The sequence below is a fragment of the Sturnira hondurensis genome, unplaced genomic scaffold (genome assembly GCF_014824575.4).
Source record: "Sturnira hondurensis isolate 20B ecotype Veracruz unplaced genomic scaffold, ASM1482457v3 Scaffold0024400, whole genome shotgun sequence".
Taxonomy (NCBI): domain Eukaryota; kingdom Metazoa; phylum Chordata; class Mammalia; order Chiroptera; family Phyllostomidae; genus Sturnira; species Sturnira hondurensis.
Window position 1 is genome coordinate 77024 of NW_028097031.1, and position 21262 is coordinate 98285.

General features: G+C 50.7%; 1 protein-coding gene across 2 annotated transcripts in view; it reads left to right on the forward strand.

Annotated features, from left to right (window-relative positions):
• NIM1K (NIM1 serine/threonine protein kinase) overlaps positions 1-19045 on the forward strand; it is a 40872-nt gene extending 21827 nt beyond the window's left edge. The window contains exons 2-5 of one of the 2 annotated variants that reach the window (XM_037038518.1): positions 8565-8702; positions 8761-9532; positions 15921-16189; positions 18228-19045. In XM_037038518.1, coding sequence (XP_036894413.1) covers positions 9238-9532; positions 15921-16189; positions 18228-18977 — 1314 coding nt within the window. In that variant the 5' untranslated portion in view covers positions 8565-8702; positions 8761-9237 and the 3' untranslated portion in view covers positions 18978-19045. Of the gene's footprint in view, positions 1-8564; positions 9533-15920; positions 16190-18227 lie in introns of both variants that reach the window. The other variant, XM_037038517.1, reaches the window with a different exon arrangement.
• Positions 19046-21262: the final 2217 nt, after the last annotated feature.

Consider the following 21262-nt stretch of genomic DNA (forward strand, 5'->3'; position numbering starts at 1 on the left):
TCACCCACCCCCGTCCTGCCCGTCCAGCAGCTGCCAGTTCGTTCTCTGCAGCCATGTCTCTGTTTTGATTTCTCTTATATGCAGAATCTAAAAAACAAAACAAATGAACAAGCAAAACAAAACAAGGACAATTTCTTAACTTGAGTCGGTCTTAGTTTTTGTTCCTGGTTTTGACCTCACATCTCAGGCCAATCTGTTCTTCATTCATTCATTTAGTCATCCATCCATCTATTCATCAGGCCCTGTTGCCTGTTGTAAAATACCTAGCATTTTAAAATTACAAATACTATATTTTTTGATCTAGTAAAGGTTAACAATTGTTTTTTAAAATTGCATTACAGAAAACTTTAAATGGATACAAAAATGGTGCAAAAATGTTACAGTATAAACCTCCATGTGCTCATCACCCAGCATCAAAAATTATTGACTCAATGGAAAAACGCCAGCCTTGTTTCATGGAAATTCCCATAATTCCCTCTACGCCTGGTTATTTTGAAGCACAGTCCAGACTTATCATTTACAAAGATTAGTGTGTGATTTTATTCAAAACAAACCTTTTTAGCATTTTAAACTGCATTTATAATTTATTTTATTTCTTTTTAAAGTACCTTGGTTAACAAAAACACTTCCAAAATACTCACAACTTTAATAAATATAATGATTTAAACATATAAACAGGGTAAACTTTAGGTTCCCTTAAATGCGTTCCAATGCTATTTATACACAATAAAATTTCAACTTAAAATCATATGTCTAAATCAATCGTTCAATTCTTCATTTTAAATTAGAATCAAAACTATTTTGTCTCTCTATTATACCTAATTTTCTTCACATTACAAGTATATGCAATACCCATTTTTACAGGCTCATCAAAACAAAAAATTAAACTATGGAATTTAAGTTTCTTTAACACTTATGTTTTTAGTGCTAAATCTTCTCAAGTTTAAAAGACTCTTAATCGCCAAGAAACGGTTTTGTCGTACTAAACCTCGCAGAGGTGAGCAGCTTCCACCCAGTTGGCAACATCTGGGAATTAAACTCATCCAATCTGCTATCCTGTTGTTTTTCTAATCTTCCTCTTGGGACCCAAATTCTTACAGACACTTAACTGACAGCTCGAGTATTTGATCACTTTTGTCTAACTCTGAGGTCAGAGCTATAAGACAAATGCCAATGACAAAAAGGTATACTGTGAGAATTAATCAGACGGTTAAATAAACTCAGAGCACACTGGAACAAAGGACGGATTCTATCTGTGTACTTGTGTGTGTTTTGAGTGCCACGGGCTGCGAGGGATGCAGGCACACACCTAAGAGAGGCGCAGTAGGCACCTTCCCAGATGCACTTGACTGTGGGCCTGTGGCCTGCCCTCCCCCTTTTTTTCGGGTGATGTACCCACAAAGCTGGGAGTGGAGTCTGCAAATTGGCGGTCTGAAGGCCAAATCTGGCCCGACGGTTCAGTTCACCGGGCCATACAATGTTTTAAAAATATGTAATCCATTATTGAAAAATTAGAGGGCTCACCAACAATATCTCGATTTCCAGTTGCTTTTGAGGAATTAAAAGGCCTGGCAGAAGTAAGCCTGCGCGCCAGCACAGCCACCTGGTTGGGGTGGGGTGTGGGCTGTACCCCACAGAACGCCTGCCAGCCCTCCTCAGCATGGAGTCTGTGACCCGGTTGGTCCAGGGGGCCTCAAGTGTGGTTGGACTCTGTGTGGAAAGAGCCCATGTCAGCCCATCTGATGGGGTGGTCCAACTGTGGGTGGTCCGACTGTGGGTGGTCCAATGGAATGGGGGAGACTTGGGCTTGGTGGCCAAGAAAGTAGCCTGTGAGGTCAGGAGGGACAAGAGGCAGCACCAAGGAGCAGTGCTGCTGTCCACCTGGAGGCCACATCCAGTGCACACTGGATGTCCATTTGCTTCCAAGTTCCCAGGTAGGACCTCCACCTGTGGGACCTGGACATGTAGGGGGAGAAGGAAGGAGCCAAGGGCAAACGCTGAGGTGGCATGAGGGGTGTCCAGCCTGGTGGCGTCTCTGGGCCACCCTGGAAGAAGAAGAGTTGTCTTGGGCCACACATTAAATACATAAACACTAGTGAAGACTGATGAGCAAAAAAAAAAGGGGGGGTTTTAAGTAAATTTACGATTTGTGTTGAGCCACATTTATAGCCATCCTGGGGCACATGCAGGCCATGGGCAGACTCCTCAATGATTTTTAAATGGTAAAAGTCGATTTTCAAATGAAGCTTGTTTGCTAATGATTCCCCCGGAGGACGCGCCATTTCGGAGAACGTGGCTGCCATTACGCTCTTCTGCCAGGTTGCCTGAGAGCCTGGCCCAGAAGCTTTGTAATTTAAACTCAGACAAAGAGAACAAAGCCGAGGTGGTTTTCTTTGATATTATTTTCACAGTGGGTTGCAAGTCAAGAAAATAAATGACCAAGCAAGCTCTGTGTTCTTTAATCTTATTTAATGCATTGCTATGCAGCAACAGCAAGTTAATAATTAAGGACCAGTTTGCCTCCACTTGAGGTTTTGATCTACGATGATGGGACTCCACGGTTTTGGCTGGTTGGGTTCCTAAGCTCATTGATGTCCCTACACATTGGTCAGAATCAGAAGGGCAAAAGGCAAAGTGACAAAAACCCCACTCGCATCTGAGAAAGGGGGCTTTCATTTGCAATTAGATATGTCGTGGTTCCCATGACTTGCTTATTTTTCAGCATGATGCAGCTGGGACGTAATCCAAACACACTTTTTATAGTAACCCACAACCCATAATCAGGGTTTCTATTTCCAGACATCTGAGAAAAATCTTTAGGAAAAAAATGTTTTGCAAAGTAAAGATGAGTATTTATGCACCCAAACAGGACTTCTCTTTCCTGTTAAGATTTTTTCATCTACTTTCTTATTCTGTTGGAACATGTGAGAACACAGAATTTTTCCTCGCTTATTACTATTTTTTAAATTTCTTAAGTTTGTTGGCCATTCAAGTACAACAGAAAGCATGCATCTGACTTTATTGGGAGGACTATAGCGTCACACTAGAAATCCTGGTAATTCAGTATTGGACCTTCTGGGTTGGTTACCTGGTTTTCTTTTCTTTTTCTCTATTGTTTATCTCTTCTAGAATTTTTTTACAGCTCTTCAATAAATGCTTTAATTTCCATTTCCAAGACAGCTCTTTTTGTTCTGGTTTTCTGGATACACGACCTCATCATTATCTCTGCTTCCTGCATCATAGTTATTTGGTTGGGTGTGGTTTCTTTTTCTTGTTTGGGAGCCTTCGCTCAGGGACCTCATGTGTCTCAACTGGCCATTCATTCTAAGTGAAGGTGCAAAACTCTGACCGGAAGGTCCCCGTGCGTGCCAGTGGACCTGGCACGTTGGAGGATTGGACAGCAGGTGGGCAGGCCATTTTTGTGCAGGAGAACCTCCAAATATGGGTTGTAGGAGGTCTTTTCTCATTAGCTATTCAGTGTATCTGAAAGAGGAATCCCTGCCTGGAAGGTTAGAGGCCGGTTTCCTCCATTCTGGAAACTTGGAGTGCAGGACTGGTGGCAAAAGCAGGCGAGAGGGTCCCAGAGCCTGAGTCTGACCGGATCGGCTGTCCTGACATGATCCGAGCTGGGCTGGGGGAGGCAGAGAGAGGGACAGCCTGGCTTTGAGGAGGGACTGCTCTATGGTCAAACAGCCCCCATGGTTTTGGTCTGCTTCCTTCCTCCAAAGTTTGAGGCCCTCGGTCTCCTGTGTTGTGAAGTCTTGAGCATGCAGAACGGTGCACCTCATTGGCAGGCCCGTCCATGGGAATTAGGTTGTAGTTCTCCTCGCTGACTCATTCCCCATCTCGGTCTGCCTTCCATCCTTCCCCAAATGTGCTCACATCTTGCATCTGCTGCTATGTCTTCTCTTGTTCTCTTGGTCCTGTGGGTTTATACCTTCTTTCCTCCTATTCCTATGGTGGGTTTTGGAAGGAAGTAGGGATAAATAAAAGTTAAAAATTCTCTAACTGGAGTTCCTAATTATCTTTTGATTTAAAAAACAACCCATTAGATATCAGAGAATCAGGTGTGCTAACTTCCCTGCATCGCCCGAAGTAAAGCAAGCTTATTGTATACTAACTCTGCAAGAGGCAACACACGACACATTTTTGTTTTCTTTCTTTAAGGTAAATACAAGTGTGGAGGGGGAGAATGAAAATCATTTGAAAGTCAATAGTGAAAGATACACTTTTCACTCCAATTCCCAGTCCAACAATTCTTCCCCCACCCCCAGATACAATCACTGTTGCCAGTTTCTTAGGTATGCTGTCCTTTTCCTCACATTTCTGAGATCACATTATGTATAATCTTCTGTCCTGCTAACAATATAGCTTGCATGTTGTAACTCATGCTTTTTCAGAAGTGCATAGTAGTCCACGGTATACAATGTCTGTCCAGAAAAAGTCCAGCTCTTGTTAATATAATGAGAACAGTTTGCGTGACATTGGTATAACCCGGAAGCCAACCCAGAGGGTGGACTGGAGTGTGCAATGTGAGTATGACTTCACTGTACTAGTCAGTGGGAGCGGTAGATGCCACTGAGGGAGCACATGTACTGTGTGGCTGTCACATTCAAAATGACTGAATAGAGCAAGGAATCTGCATCAGACTTTGCGTTAGGCTTGAACATTTCTCCACGGAAACTACTCAGATGATTCAGAAGTCCACAGCTATGGGCAACTGGTGATTGGCAACTTCATCACAACTTGCCCGCTCATGCATTCACGTTTTATGCAGAATTTTTTTGGAAAACATCAAATCACCCAGGTGACTGAGCCCCCCAATAGCCCAGATGTGGCACCCTGTGACTTATGGCCTTTCCCCAAACTAGAATCACCTTTGAAAGGGAAGAGATTTCAGACCGTTGATGAGATTCAGGGAAATACCATGGAGCAGCTGACGGCAATTGGGAGAACTGTGTGAGGTCCCAAGGTGCCTACTTTGAAGGGGACTGAGGTGTCATTGTCCTGTGTGCAATGTTTCTTACATCTTCTTCAATAAATATCTCTATTTTTGCATAGTAAATGGCTGCATAGTTTCTGGACAGACCATATTTCATTTATGTACAGTAATTTATTTCATTGGTTGCCTACTAATGGGTAATTAAACAACTTCTAGCTTTTTGCTACAAAACAATGCAGCGGTGAATATCTACCTACCCATTATTATATTAGAAATAGGTCTATCTTTGTGCGTGCATGCGTAGAATAAAGTCTAGAAGTGGAATTGCTGAGGCAAAGGCTCTGTGCGCTTGTGTTTCATGGGCTGCCGCAGCCAATTGCCCGCCAGGCAGTTGTACCGATCTTCACTCTCGGTGACCACGAAGGGGCGTGTCAGATTCCCCAAACCCTCTGCATTACCACCAGTGCATGGTCACATGTTTTTGTAGTTTCCACATCTATTTGCAAAAACTCTAACGTCAGTGCAGTTTTTATGTGTGTGTTTTGGGGTGTAAGTCAGGTTGAATATCTTTTTATGTAGTATGGAGCCGTTTGTACTTTCTGTAGAACGGCTGCTCACGTTCTTTAATTTTTGTTGTAAGATATCAGTGTTTTTCTTATTGATTTGTGACAGTTCTTTATCTAGGAGATTAGTCCCCTGTCCTATATATTGGGAAGCTGTCCCTACCAGTTTACCATTGAATTCTTTCATTTGTTTATGATATTTTTGGCTAACAGAAAGCTATTATTTTATGTAGTCAAATCTAATGTCTTCTTTTATGGCCTTCTCTGAGGTCATTTTCAAAATCTGATTTTTTTCTAGTATTTTTACGGCTTCGTTTATTTTGCATTTACTTAGGTGAGCTAGTTGGCCTTTATTTTGGAGTAGGCAAGAGAGAGAGGTTTGGTTTTTTTCCCGGTTGGCTGGCTAGCTTCCCCGAACTGCGGTTCTTCCTCAAGCCAAGCCCACGGCAAGGCAACGTCTCCAAAACTGCACAGCTCCTGTATCTGATCTAGTCAGATTAACTGCCTCCCCGGCCATGAAGGCCAGACAATCGGTTTCAAAGCCTCTGTGCAGGAAATTTAATCTGTGGCTGTCGAGTGTGTAATGCCAGCACACTTGGCAGCTGTGTCAGACCCCTCCAGGGGGAACTGGGAGCGGGCCGGCGGGTTCCTGGGGGCGCCTGAAGTTAATCAGGGTAGCAAGTCCAAAATCTGATTGCAGGCCTGAGTGGAGTTGAACTACAGGGTGCAGATCAGGAGAGTGGGGGCTGGGGGGGGGACTGGAAAAGCAGAGAAAGAGTCCTAGCTGACCGCTGCGTGGGGTCAGACTGGCTTCCAGGAGGCATGAGGCCTGGGTGCCTGGGCAGGGCGCTGGCCTGGTGGAAGTGGCAAGGTCAAGGTCAGGGGAGACTTTGCTTTTCTGTCCTTTTCGAGCAGCCCTGTAGCAGTCCTCAGTCTGATGGTGGGATGTGGACTCAGCTGTCACCTGCACAGGAGGTGGGGCCAGGAACCCTGATGGTTGGTAGAAGGTAGCCCAGGCCCTGGGGAAATGAGAACTGGAATAAGCTTTCTGAAAGAATTCACATAAATGCTGGGATAGCACTGTTAGTTTATAAATAAAGATATTTACATCTACTGAATCATACCTAAATACAGCAATCACTAAATTGGTAAGCTAATTCATTCCTTCTTTGTCAAACTTTTATTGACTAAGGGCCCAGCACAGTGCTGAGTTCCGGGGGGAGACAGGAGGAAGGGGCAAGTTCCTGCCCTCCAGGTGCTTGTCCAGTTGGGGTGCAGGTGGGTCAGCGGCACAGGCTGCACGGAACTGAGAGGCCTGAGAGAGGCACATGGGCGTCCCGTGCAAGGCCAGCAGGGCCTCAGAGCCACGCAGCTCCTTACAGAGCTGGCTAGAGCGTGAGACGGTCAGGCAGCGTGTCCCATCTGGAGTCCTTACTCTCTCCACATAGGCTAAGCTCAAGTTTCAGAATTACAAGTGACACCACCCTTCCTGTCGAATGTGCGGTCCCCTTCTGCCAGGGATCTGAGATCTAATGCCGGGGAGGGGGAGTTCTTAATCTGAGGGACAGGATGGGCTTTCTGAGGGTCCCTTAAAATTGTACACAAATAGTCAGAGGGGAGGGGGAGGGGGCAGTGGGGAGAAGGGTTTTCAGGAACTACTGTAAAGGACACATGGACAAAAACAAGGGGAAGGGTGGAAGTAAAGGAGGGAGGTGGATTTGGAGGGGGTAAGAGGAGGGATGGCAGACAACAATAAAATAATTTAAAAATAGATTAAAAACAGAAAAAAATGTACACAAATGATGTGTGTGTGCCCTTTTCCTGGGGATGGGGTCATAGGTTTTGTTAGAATCTCAAAAGAGTCTGCGACCTGGAAAGCTGAAGAACCAGACTTAGATTTCCCTCAACCTACTTAAGGATCCTTTATCTTACAACCGTCTTTTAAAACATCCTAATCAGACTCTAACCCAGAGATGTGTGTGGTCACTAACAGGTGGTTCCTTTAAACCTCCGTCCTTGATCCTCCCGGCTGCCCCCTCCCCCAGCCCCCCAGGTCTGCTCCTCCCCGTCCTTACTTATTGTTCTTGGGCAACCCCAGACTAAACCAGACATCACCGTCCCGGTAACAATCTGATCTCATCAAAGAAAAACAGAAATTCACATTTCCAAGCCAATCTCTCATTTTTTGCCTCAGGTTTTTTGGTTCATCGCGCTCAAATCCAAAAATCAAGCTCAGCACACGTTTAGCAAAGACTTTCTTTATGCGGGACACTGTGCTCCAGGCTGAGGGAGGTGGGAGGGGAGCAGGACACACAGACGAAATCAACCCAGTGCCCCTCTTCCTGAGATGAGACCGTTTGGAAAGTGCCCCGAGTGCCCTGGGGACTGAGAGAGGAAGTGATGATTTCTCACTCCAGCGCGCAGGGCAAAAGGCCATGAAGACATTGGAGCTGGGCAGTATTTCTTATCTCTCTGACCTTGGTAACATTACCCTCTGTTTCTGCACCTTCCGGATGAGCTGCGGGACCTGGAGACTGACACCCGATCAGAGACACCCAGGAAACGGGGCTAGGAGGAGAACTGGCCTTTGCCGCAGAACGGCAGCAGAAAGAAAGGGTAGGAGCCGAGGCACAGGAAAAGTTGTAGGAGAACAGACACCTGGAAGTGCAACGGAAAGAACACATTATTATTTGAATCAGTGTAAGACCTCTTGAAAACTGATATTTGTAGAAAATCTTAATCATCATTACTCTCAATATTGTATGTTAAGAAGTCTGGCTTTAAGCAACCCAAGGCATCATGCCTATTTTCCTAGACCTCAAAGAACAGGAAAACTGTTTTTGCTAGGAGTGTTTACAGGCTGTGAGGGCTCTTCTGCAGCGTAGATTGAGGTGTGTTTGTTGCACATTTTCTTCTTACTAGGTCACATGTAATCAAGCATTTACTACTGGCATGAGTCATAGCCTAAAGTCGGAAGGCGCTTTCAGATCCCACATTGGTTCCACACCCTGTGCAGTTTTTCGGCCTTGCTGATACATTTTCTTCCTCTCTGTTCTTAGGACGGACCAGCACCTGCCAAATTTTTGAGGCAGCTCACGGCTTGGAGGAAGGCTCATGTGAATAAAGACGGGCTAAAGTGACATCGCAGGGGTTCAGTCCTCCTCCGGCTGCTGTGTGACCAGCAGGCTGATTTGCAGGTTTCTCTGCCTTCCCGCCCAGGTCCAGACCAGTGGGTCTCCCAGGCCCTCCCACAAGTGCCAGCCGAGGCCAGTCAGAGCGGAGGACCAGCAGCAGGGGCCCGCGCCTCCAGGGTGAAAGAGTCGCTGGCCACCCTAGGAAATAGCAAACTGGAGCTTTTGTCCTGGGACACAGCCACCTACCACAGAGCATCAGAGCGTGCGGCTGGCCAGGAGGTCCTGCAGCCTGCCAGGGAGGTGTCTACGGTGGCTGGCTCTGGGTCACTGGCACAGTGAGAGACGGAGAGTCCAACGTGCGAAGGGAGGTGTGAAATGCCTCCAGCAAGGCCGGCGGCTTTGGGCGGGGCTGGGCAGGCTCCGCTGACTTCCTCTGGCTCTGGCTCTGGCTCTGGCTCTGGCTCTCAGAGGACTCGGGGCTCTGGCAGTCCCTAAGTCCCATCTCCCACCCGCCCCACCTCCTCCGCTCCTCCCCAACCTGCCCTTGATCGGGGCCTCTGTGCTGAGATGGAGACGTGAGCCAGTGGTGACGGTGACGATGACAGCAGTGTATGTGAATGGAGGTGGCCTGGTGACCCCCCACTATGCCAGATGGGACCGGCGGGACAGCGTGGAAAGCAGCTGTCAGACAGAGTGCGACCAGGAGGCCGAGGAGGAGGGGCAGGCTCGCCAGCTGACACCATTTGAGAAGCTGACCCAGGACATGTCCCAAGATGAGAAGGTGGTGAGAGAGATCACCCTGGGGAAGCGGATCGGCTTCTACCGGATCCGGGGGGAGATTGGAAGTGGCAACTTTTCCCAAGTCAAGCTCGGGATTCACTCCCTAACCAAAGGTAGGGTCTGACTGCCCAGGGATGGCCACCGCCCCCATGGGACCGGGACGCAGGGTGGGGTGGGCTAGGGGTCCGGGGCCAGGAAGCCAGTGAAGCATTGCCACGTGGGCTGTGTTCTTTGTGGTGGTTATTTCCGTTGCTTTTCACAGTAACTAGGGTGAGGGTGCCGTTCTTATTTCCACTTTCTAGATAGGGAAACTAGGATCCAAAGAAGCTGCGCGTGGCTTCAGCAGTTCAGCCTCAGATGGTCTGGCTCCCCAAGCCTTCCCACTGCACCATGTGGGCGAACTCACTCAAACACTGAGGGACCTCTGTCCCGGGGATGTGACGTGCGGCTTGCCTCCGAGGCAGCTCGTGGCCGAGTCTTTGTTTACACTGCCTATGTGGGTTTGTGTGTCAATACCAAGGGCACAGAATGGCCCAGGAGACCTCCCAGACGGCGCCAGTCTGTGGACATCAGGGTCTAGTTTCCCCTCCTTGCCCGAGGCTGCTGTTTCTGTTGTATTGGGGAAATAGGGGTTTGATCTCAGGACCCTCTGTGCTTCAGTCCACCCTGCAGTGTCCTCGCTGTCGCTAGGTTCCTTGCCGTCTATTGAAGCCCACACCCGCTTGGCACCAGTCACTCTGGATTCTAGAGCAGTGGCGTCCACACGCTGGCCTCAGGGAGGAACTCTGCCAAGAGCCCAGCAGCGTGGGCACTTCCCCGGGTTACCTCTCCCTTAGCTGAAGCCTGGGCACTATCAAAGGGAGTTAAAAAAATAAACAGAAAAGGAACGCTTGCAACTCCATATAATTTTACCGACTTCCTGAGCCCATGGGCCCTGCCCTTTCCCTCCCTGGGAGCCCTGTCCTGACGTGTTCTCTGCTAGGATCAGCCTGCCAGGTGCCTCCAAGGCCGCTCTTTTCTTATATGTCTTCTGTTCTCCTTTCTTCTCCTCCCCCAGTCTCACGTTCCTCCTGTCCCTGCGTTTGGCCCTACAGAGAAAACACCCTAACCCCCCATACACACACACACACACACACACACACACACTCTCCCAAGTCACTGGAGCCGAGAGTGCCCTTCCCTGCTGCTCTGAGCCCGAGGGCTGGCTGCTCACCTTCCTTGGCTGGGTGCCCCACGGACCTCCTGTGAGCCGCGGGCTCCTCATGTATAAAACGTGGCCAATAGCAGCACTCACTCCACTCACAAAAGGGGATCTTGTTGTGTAGCTCAGACCGAAGCAGGACGGGTGTTGCTTCTCCAGAGTCTAGAGCAAGAATGGGAGAAAAAAGAAGGAACATGTTGGGACAGGAGAGGAGGGGCCAGAAACTGAGACAGAAGACAGGACCGGGAAGCGGGGAGACGTCGGGAGGGGACGACGTCCAGCATGCCATTACTAGTCGGCTTCGGCTGGGGTCACACGTCATCCCATTTCCGGGTTGGGAGCCTATTCCAACAGCTCACAGAGCAAGGGGCGCCTTCTGCCCGTGGACCCGCCGCAGGGTGGGGAGCCAGGCTTCAGCAGGTGACTGTCTTCAGCCCTCCTCTTTCTCGGGGCCACGTGGTTTCTCGTTTCCACTTCCCTTGGTGGGTGTGTGCCGTCCTCACCCTTTTTTTTTGCAGAGTGGCTTTCTCTGCTCGATCGGCAGAGGCGCGTGGTCAAAGATCACTGTGGCGCATCCCATAGCCGCGCAATCTCTCAGTCTCCAGCCCACTTGTTTTGTTCTATTTCAGCTCAGAATTTAGAGAGAGGGAGGATACAGGGACGGGCCAAAGTAGGTCTACAGGAGTGAGTACGTAAAGCAGAGTTCATTTTCGTATTACTTATTTATTTATTATTGTATGATTTCTTCTTCTTGTTGTTGTTAACCTACTTTTGCCCATCCCTGTATGACTGCTCACTGGGCAGCCGATGACTGGCCCCCCTTTGGCCGAGGGCACACCTGTGTCGAGTCAGCGGCAGCCCTGAGGTCATCGGTCCCGTGGCTCTCTCAGCAGAGCCCAAGGTCCAAGCCTGTGTCTTTGAGAAGGTGAGCAGAGAGTGCAGCAAAGTGAGGGGGCCGTGTCCACCACCAAGACGGGAGCCGGGCGAGCAGGAAACCTCCCCCAGACAGCACCGGATTCCGTAGGCAGGCTACGATGTGGGGCGCACGGAGAAAGAGAAGCAACGACAGCTGGATGTACATAGAGACTTCCTTCCGAATTCTGCAGGTTCTGTTGTGTCACGGAATGAAGTCAGTTCTAGTCCCTTGAGGTTCAGAGAAGGTGGCATTTCCCTGCTGTGCACTGAGACACTTTGGTGGCTTCATTGACATGCGATCCTCAGTGCAGACCTGCCCTATTGTCAAAGGTACAAGCCCCCCCTGGTTATAGGATATGTGTGCCAAAGGGGCGGAAGGTCAAAACAAGCCAGTTACTGGCAGGTAACTGAGCACATTAGTGCAACAGAAAAAAGAAATCCCTAACTTCACCTCATGTCTTGTAGGCCCCCATGCCTCATCTCTCTTCTGGGGCTCTACCCTCCAGTGACCCACCCCCACTGAGTGGAGGGAAGAGTAGGAAAATGAGAATGACGGGCACGGAAAAGGGGGACGGGGTGGGTGAAAACCCAGGTGCAAATCCACGTGAGGCGATGCAGACAGTGAGGGCAGGCAGGTGTTGGGGGACCAAGTCTCGGGCAGGATGACAGAGTCAGGACCAGAAAACTGTGGCTTGTGAATAGAGAGGGGACGTTTGGCTGCTCTGAGCAGACAGCAATAGAAGGAAGGCGGGGGGCATCCCTCTAAAATCTGTACCTGTAAAAGAGGAAGGAGATTTATTCATGGGTGGTTTAGGGAGCCTTGCTGGGCATCTCAGTTGCCCTGACCCGTAGCCAGGCCATACCAGATTATGGAATATGGAAAGTGATTCGTATCAGCATGGCCCCCAAACAAAGCCAGTCTGCCCAGGACTGTCATGAGGTTTTCTAGGAAACACGGGCCACCTGGATAAGAGAAGGGAACAGCGTCCCAGGAAAGCGAGGGTTTCCGGCGCTGGGGCAGCTCCCAGGACAGTAGTTTTGACAAAGGTGCCTGCTGCCCTGATCTCTAGAAAAAAGACTCCAATACAGGCCCCTGCTGGCTGGGGTTTATTTTTATAACTAACAGCTCACATTCCCTCAGGCTTTGCAAGCTGATAGGGCAGGCTGAAGCCAACACGATTAGAAATGAGGCTGATTAGAAATTCCTCAAAAGCGATGACGCACTCAGGTTCTGAATAGTTCATGTCCCATCTGTTGTCACAGACAAAAGTAAGAGGGGCAGCGGTGTCTGTCCCTTCCTCTTGCTGCCCTTCCTGACCTCTTCTCCCCTGGCCTTGCTCTCCGGTTACTCTAGTCTCATGTTTCCACAACAATTTCTTTTCGCCTCTCAACTTATTCATTTACTCCTGTTTTAAAAAATGTAATGGATTCTCCCATGCCCACACTTTGCCCTGGGCCCTTGCAGAGAGGAACGCGGTACAGTTCTAGCCTGTACGGGGACTCAGGATACGTAATGGAGATGGTCAGGAAACAATTGATGAGCGTTGTCACCCAGTAAAGGTACCAAGGGTGGCCTCCCCTGTGCCCAAAGGTGTCAGGAAAGGGTCCGTTGACCAGGAAAGCCTTGCGTTGCATCTTGAGGTTTGTGGAGAAATCATACAAGACACAGGGCAAAGGGCATTCCAGGCAGAGGGGGATGAGAAGAGCATGGAGGGGTGAGCCAGCCTGGGGAGCACTTCGGGGTCTGCAAGCAGTTTGACGAGGCTGGAGCCAGGAAGCCCCCGCAGAGTAGCACGAGATACGGTGGGTGAGGTAGGCAGGGGCTGACCGTGCAGAATCTTCTTGCATATTTGGATTTTGTCATTTGGTTCCCTGGGAGTCACTGACAAGCTTAAAGCAAGCAATTAACACGAGCAGCTAATAGAATTTGATCTCAGTGAGGAAGGTGAACCTGAAGTTGGGGTGTGACCAGAGTCAGGGATATCAGAGTAAAACATTAGTCTGATGGCTCCAATGAACATGATGTCCATCTCAACTCGGGGGGTGGTTGTGAGCATGGAGGGAAGGGGATGCGTTTGACAGAAATCTGTTAGAGTACAGGAAACCCTTGTGGTCCGTTGGATGGGGGAGAAGAGAGAGGGACAGGGAGAGAAGGAATTGGGGGTGATTCCCAGGTCCCGGCTTTAACGATGAGCAATCCACAGCGGACACAGGTGGACAGGTGGGTTTGAGGGTCTCTCCACCTGTTTGCCTCTGGGCTTTCTCCTCCTACCTGCACACCAGGCCACAGGTACAAGGGAAGTGACACCCCCAGGAACAGCCAATGACCAGTGACTGGCGTAAGAGATGGGTAAGGACCCCAGCTCTCTTGTTCTTCTCCCGATAAAACGTAGGCATCGCAAGTCTCAACAGGACTAACTGGCAACAGAGCAACATACCATTTATCGTCACCTTTCCTCTCTACCTCACTTCCTCCTCCTTCTACCAGCATTTCCTGGGGTCCCCTCCCTCAGTCTCCTTACACTTGACTCTCTGCTCCAGGATCTGCTTCTGGCAGAACCGGAACTAAGACAAACAGCCAAGTGGAGAGATCATGTAGGCGGGTGTATGTATGGATGCATCTGGAGTCATGGAGGAAATACTTGTAGAGAACAGGGACGTGGTGATCTGGTTCTTGAGCCACCATAACGTGGGGAACCGTGGGCAGTGGAGGGGGCCTGCACATTATCAGAAGCCTGGGCCGGTGCTGGGGGAGGACCCAGGCGGAACAGAGGCCTCTCCTCCGGGAAATCTGCCCTTAGGAGAGCAGCACACCCAGTAGGCTCCACAGAACCAGGAGTTCCCGTGTCAGGTAGCCGTGGGGAGACCCATCGCGGGGGCCCGTGGCCTGCCTGGGTTCCAGCCCAAAGGGTCTGCTCCCTCCTCCTTTCCCAGCACTGCCTCCCCAGCCCCCAGAGAACCCTGCCTCTTCCCGTTCTAGAAGTCCTCTGATAGACCGATAACACTCCTGTTTAAACCAGCATCGTCTATTTCTGTGCAGGTAAACACTGTGCCAAACTTCCTCAAAGCAGGTATTTTGCAAGTGGGTCCAGTAGGCAGGGTACAGCTCTGTTCTCCCCAGTTATTTGCCTAGAAAATCTTTCTTATCTAACAGTCTGGTCCACTTTGAACCAAAAAAATGAATGAAGGTTTAGCTTGGAGTAGAGATTCATTCATTTTCAACCATCAATCATTTTTATTACACACCTAATCCATATTAATTCTATTTTTAGGTTGAAATAATCCGTTACAGGGAAACGAGGAAAGATAGCTAAGCAAGAAAAATTTAAAGGAAAACCATTCATGATCCTCCTATTAATAAAATAATTATTCTGAACCTTTTGATGACTGTCTCTCCAGGATTTTTTCTATGCAACTGTATATTTGTCTTTTTCCTCCCTTGTTCCATATTGAACATTTTTCCATGTGACTATTTTGATAGCCACTCCATGTACCATTATACAGGTAACGGCGCCACACTTCATGTTAACCATCTCTCTTGCTGGACACTTAAGCCATTCCCAGTATCACAGAAGTCTTCTCATGCACACACACAACCTCATACATATGTCAGATTATTTCTTTAAGATTAAATGCCAACAGTGAAATGGCTGGGCCAAAGCTGCGACCGTTTTTAACACGCTCGATGCATAAACACCAAAGTACCATGAGTTGGTATCACAGTCGAGGAACTGCACCAATTAACCTCCCTCGCACACTGAGTCCCGGTGGGTCCGGGCACTGGTGAAGAGCATTGCCCTCACGGGGCGGGGCAGGAGGAAGTCAGCGTGGGCAGGCCAGTGTGCTGAGGTCGCAGTTCGGAGGACACAGGCTCTGAGCATCACGGCTGTCACAGGATAGGCGTCGCAGACACCGTCCTGGAAGAGGTTGGCTCTGAGGCTAGCCTTGAGGGACCATCAGGAGTCAACTGAGTGAAGAGCAGGAAAGGGGTCGTGAAGCAGATGAACAGAATGGTCCAGGTGGAAGAAAGGGAGCGACGAAGGCTCTGTGACAGCTGGACTACAGCTGTGCACGGGGAAGGGAGGGTGGAGGTCAGGAGTGATGGATGTTGAGGCTGAGGCGTGAGAGGAGCTTTCTCCGCTGAGCAAAGGAGCTTGAACTGCACCCGGAAAACCAGGTAAAGATCAAACTAAAACCTTCTTGGGAGCCGGGCATTGGCATCAAAACGTGCAAGACACACTGACCATCAGGGATGAGCTCTGTTAGCTTGGGAACAGCCATTTGCCCTCTGCATCTCATAAAATAACGGGGACAACCTAGTTCCCTTTCAGTTCTAAATGTCTGTGAGCCCATGAACGCTGGCTCTGATGCTTTCTTTTTTCCAGAAAAGGTGGCCATTAAGATCCTGGACAAGACCAAGTTAGACCAGAAAACCCAGCGGCTGCTGTCCCGCGAGATCTCCAGCATGGAAAAGCTGCACCACCCCAACATCATCCGCCTGTACGAAGTGGTGGAGACGCTCTCCAAGCTCCACTTGGTGATGGAGTATGCAGGGGGTGGGGAGCTCTTTGGGAAAATTAGCACCGACGGGAAGCTCTCCGAGCCGGAAAGCAAGCTCATCTTCTCCCAGATTGTGTCTGCCGTGAAGCACATGGTGAGTGGAGCACGGGAGGAAAGTCCTGCTCCCATTCCACCCACAGTGGGAGCAGGGGGCCTCAATTTGCCAGCACCCCAGGGTCCAAGAGGACTTTAGTCCCACAGGGCAGACAGCGGCCCCTTCTGTGAGAGTCAGAAGCTTGGCTGTGCACGTGCTCATGCCTCTGAAGCAACACCCAGGAGCCTCCATTCACAGGGCAGCCTCCTGGAGTGTCTGCAGGTTAGCAGGAGTCACTCGGAGCAGCCCGATGCCACTCACTCAGCCCCTGGTCACGTCGCTCCAACCCCATCTTCCACCACCCTGGGGGGCTAGCTAGCTCCTTGCTGCTTCTTGGCCTTGTCCTCTGAGCCCCGTGTCAAGGATGCCCTCTGCCCTGTTACCACGTCTCATACCCCAAACCTTGTCCACACTTCACAACCCAGCTCAGGCCCGTCTCTCAGAGACTCGTCAGTCTCATGCTGGCGCACACACCCATCTTCCTCGACTTCAGCTCTTGCTGCCTCTGTGCTCGGACTTGATCGTGTCACCCTTAGTTCAGTTCTCTGATTATTTCTTCGGCTAAATCTGGACTCCTAAAGCCGATGCCCTAGATCTTTTAGGAGCCGGTGCTTGGTGCACCCTTTTTACCCTTGACCGTGTTCCTGCAGCACCTGGGCTGCAGACGGCACACCCTTTGACAGCTCTGTTAGTGCACAAGTTTGAGCTGCTTTTTCCTAGATCTCAGTCAGTCCAACAGGCAGAAAACAGGCCCTGGTCTGGGGCCTGTATTAGTTGAGACACTGTTTCTAGTTTATTTCTCTGCCTGGATGTTGGAGGTCAAGGCCTGGGATCAGTTACCTGCTGGCCAAATTATCAGCAGGGGAATCAGTGACCTGGGGGCCCAAGATAGCAGTCAGGAGGGAAGGAGGGGCAGGAAAAAGAGGTGAGCAAGTCAGCAGAGTCCGATCGTAACAGCGGTGGGTGTTTCAGACCTGAAGGTGGTCTTTTCCGTGGCCTGTACTGTGGCGAGCCTGCCCAGGGCGGGAGAGCACGCCGGGCCATGTCACACACTAGAACAGCCAGGAAAGGAGTCTTCCACGGTCTCCTGGGGAAAGAACTCAGCAGAGAACCCAGAGGTAGAGGTGCAGGCTGAGCCCTCCGGGGCTCCGGGCCCTGCCATTCCTCCCAGCTGTCTGGTCTCCGAAAGGGGGGAGTTTGAATCAAAGACACAAGTTCCAAGTTTCACTGGGTGTGTGTGCTCCGTGATAACGCCATGCTGAGCAGGACAGACACAGCGCCATGTGCGGTTCTCACGATGCCCTCCCGAGGTGCCCTCGGTGTCCCCGATCGACCAGGAGGAGCATTGACGCCGACACAGCGGGGATCATTGAACCTAGAGTTAGTGAATCATGCGCTGTCTGGCTCCAAAGCCTGGATTGTTACCCAAAGGCACGTCAGCAGGAGTGCCAGGGAGCCATTTCCCAAGGGCCCCGGGGGCCTGAGCAGGTCCACATTGCCCGGAGTCAGAACACCAGGTCGGGGGTGGGGCACGAGCTGACAACCAGCCGTGGAACCCTGCCCCACATGGCCCGGTCCCTGCTGATAATTCTGTAAAGACAAAGGAGCCCAGCCCAGGGAGTGTGGCTGGGAAGCGGGGCAGGGTGGGGCTCCAAGCCATCTTGGACTTGACCCTAGTCCAGAGGTTGCCCAGCCAGAAGAACCCCTGTTCAGCCTGACACGTCATCGTGTTTAGGAACATAGTGGCATAAGATCTGGGTCCTCTCTCTGGCACTAATTCCCGAGTTCACGCGCGTGGGACAGGCTCCAACCCCCACCCCACAGGAAGATAAAGCCTTTCACCTCTTTGGGGCCTGTGGGTGGGTGACTAACAGTTATGCAGACAGGGCAGCTCTCGGGGTCTGCAAACATGCTTCCTCTCCACTGTATTTCTGCTCGGAGGGCATCGCACTGTTTCCAAGCAACTGGTGCCTTTTTTTTTTTTATGTTGGTATTTTACTTTGCAAATGATCGTTTCCCCCTACGTCTTCTTCCACAGCACGAAAACCAAATTATTCACAGAGACCTGAAAGCGGAGAATGTGTTCTATACCAGTAACACGTGTGTGAAGGTGGGCGATTTCGGATTCAGCACAGTCAGTAAAAAAGGCGAAATGCTGAACACGTTCTGCGGGTCTCCGCCCTACGCGGCGCCGGAGCTCTTCCGCGACGAGCACTACGTGGGCGTGTACGTGGACATCTGGGCCTTGGGGGTGCTTCTGTACTTCATGGTGACTGGCACCATGCCCTTCCGGGCGGAGACCGTGGCCAAGCTGAAGAGGAGCATCCTGGAGGGCACGTACAATGTGCCCGCGCACGTGTCGGAGCCCTGCCTCCGGCTCATCCAGGGCGTCCTGCAGCCGGTGCCCGGGGAGCGGCTGGGGATCGACCCCATCATGAACCATGAGTGGATGCGAGGGGTGCCGTACCCCGCCCCTCTGGAGCCTTTCCAGCTGGATCCCAAACATTTGTCGGAAACGGGCACCCTCAGAGAGGACGAAAATGAGGTCAAGAGCACGCTGGAACACTTGGGTATCACGGAAGAACACATTCGAAACAACCAAGGGCGCGACTCCCGGAGCTCCGTCACGGGCGTGTACCGGATCATTTTGCACAGGGTCCAGAGGAAAAGGGCGCTGGAGAGTGTCCCTGTAATGACTCAACCAGACCCTAAAGACAGGGACCTAAAGAAGGGATCCCGTGGCTACAGAGGCATAAGACACACATCCAAATTTTGTTCAATTTTATAAAGTGCGTTGGACTGCTGGTAATGAACCAAAATCATTGCTGCTGCTTTTAAATTTTTTCAGACAACTTGGTGGAGATATTTTTTTGTAATTTTTAAATAAACTTAAATTTAAGGTATGCATTTTCCCCCCTCAAATAAGTGTTATTAGCTCAGATTCTGGCTTGATTTACAATCTTCTCTTGTTCTCAAATTCTAGCATTTATTCATTGAATTGAGAAATGGCTTTTCAGTGCCTACTATAGGCCAGGCCATGGGAAACAGCAAAAGATGAAATGGGCCAGGTTCTCTCTGTTTTATGCAGGATATTTTCTAGAGCTGGACAGAGGCACTAACAAACGGATTTGAAAAAACTGTCACAGTGATAGAGAATTCAAATAGGGTGGTTGATGTGCGAGGCTTGCTCCTTTGCGTTGCATCACTGGGAAAGGCCACTTTGAAGGGATGACAGCGGGATGCGAATTGAAGGAGAAGCAGGAGTAACTTGAGAAGCAGACCAAGCGAGCTCCGGGCAGCCAGAGGTCTCAGACTGGCTCCGCCCAAACAGAGCCCCAGACTAAGGCTTGCAGGTAGAGCAGTTTATCTGGGAAGTAGCCCAGAGAGCAGGAGTGAGAGGCTGGGCCGAGGGTGGGGGTAAAGGAAAGCCGGTACAGGTGGCCCGTGCTCAGTCTGCAGGTTCCTCTGAGGAGCCTCATGGAGCTTGTCTTGGGTGTCTGCCCCGGGCACAAAGGGGAGAACATTCACCCGTCAGCTCGAGTGGCCCCACAGTGTCGCCTGCTCTGCACTCTCAGATGACTCTGTGCAAGAGCCAGATGGGTCCCCAGTGTCCCCCATGTCCATGTCGGAGGAGCCCTGGAAGTACAAGGTCCTCACCATTGGCCACGTAGGACGGGCGGGAAGCTGTCCAGATGTGCTCGGGGACAGTTGCTGCATCAGCGGCTGGAGGAAGGGTGGCTGAAAGGGTCTGAGTGCACAGAGGAGCTTCCCACCCAGCCCAGCTCTTTGCAGGCTGGCTGTCTTTAAGCGGGTGGGGCCAGAGGACTCAGCGGCTGGGTTAGCAGAAGTGGCCACAGCAGGGGGGCTTGAGCTCTGGTGCATCAGATGCACCCACAGGGCTTGTTGAATAAAGCACAGCCTGGGAGGCCCGAGCCCCAGTTTCTGTTTCGGTACAGCCAAGGCAGGGTCTGAGCATCTGTAGTTCTCAAGTTCCTGGGTGATGACAATGCGACTAGTTGAGGACCACACTCCAAACATGTCCACACCACGGCCCTACGGCCACTGCTCCCGAGCCCCAAATTGGACTCACCCCGCTCTAAACTTCCCGCCCCAGTGTTTCAGCTGGTCTGGATTGGGCACCAGGACCCAGACCTCTGGCATCACAGCATCCGAGCCTTCGGCTGCCCTGCTTGGCTTGTCAGGCCATGGTCACTGTTACCAGAAGGCCCAGAAGTGACACTCGAGTGAGTGACTCTCCTGGGCTCCAGACGTGCTCCTCTTGAACTCCCTATGATAGATAATCAGTCCATCGTCAAAGCTCTTTTCTTTGCCTCCTTGTCCACTAGCATGGCGGTCCCCAAAGGACCCTGTGACAGTCATAGATCCCAGTTTACTGGGCCCTTACTGGCTGCCCTGCTGAAAGCATCCCTCTGCCCCCAGAACCAAAAGCTCTAATCTAGCAGAGCCTGGGTCTCAGGAGAGAGAGGTAGCAATTCTTCAGGAGGGTCACTAACTAAGATGGCGAAAGAAGTCAGTCCTGCGTCTACCCATTGGTGCTCGGACTGGTGTACATGAATTGGAGGGCGACGCGTGTCTGTCAACTGCTGTTGATGCATGCACACTGAATCCTGGAGGGCGGCCCCTCCACCCTGCAGGGCCCTGCCCTGCAGCTGGTGCCTTTGCCAGCCCCCTTCTTTGTTCTGTGGGTGCTGGTGCTTCGGGGTCTCAGGTGTGTATCCACACGAGCAGGTCCTTTGGTCAAGTGTCCATCGGCTCACTGCCTTTGCAAAAACAGTGGTTCTTGACGTGATGTTAGGTGAGACCCATGATGACGGGTCAGACATTAGCTCAACTGCGTTGGAGAACAACCGTGGGCAGGAAAGGTGAATTGTGTCATGAATAGATTCAAATCCAATAAGGACACATCACTGCTGTGCCCATCGGCATTTATAACTGTGGGTCTGATCATGCCCAGCTCGGGAGAAGACAGCCCCATTGCTGGGTCCCTTAGTGTCCCGGAATCAGGTGCCCAGTAGCGCACCAGGAGTCTGAGTTGTTCTGAGAAAGCATGGT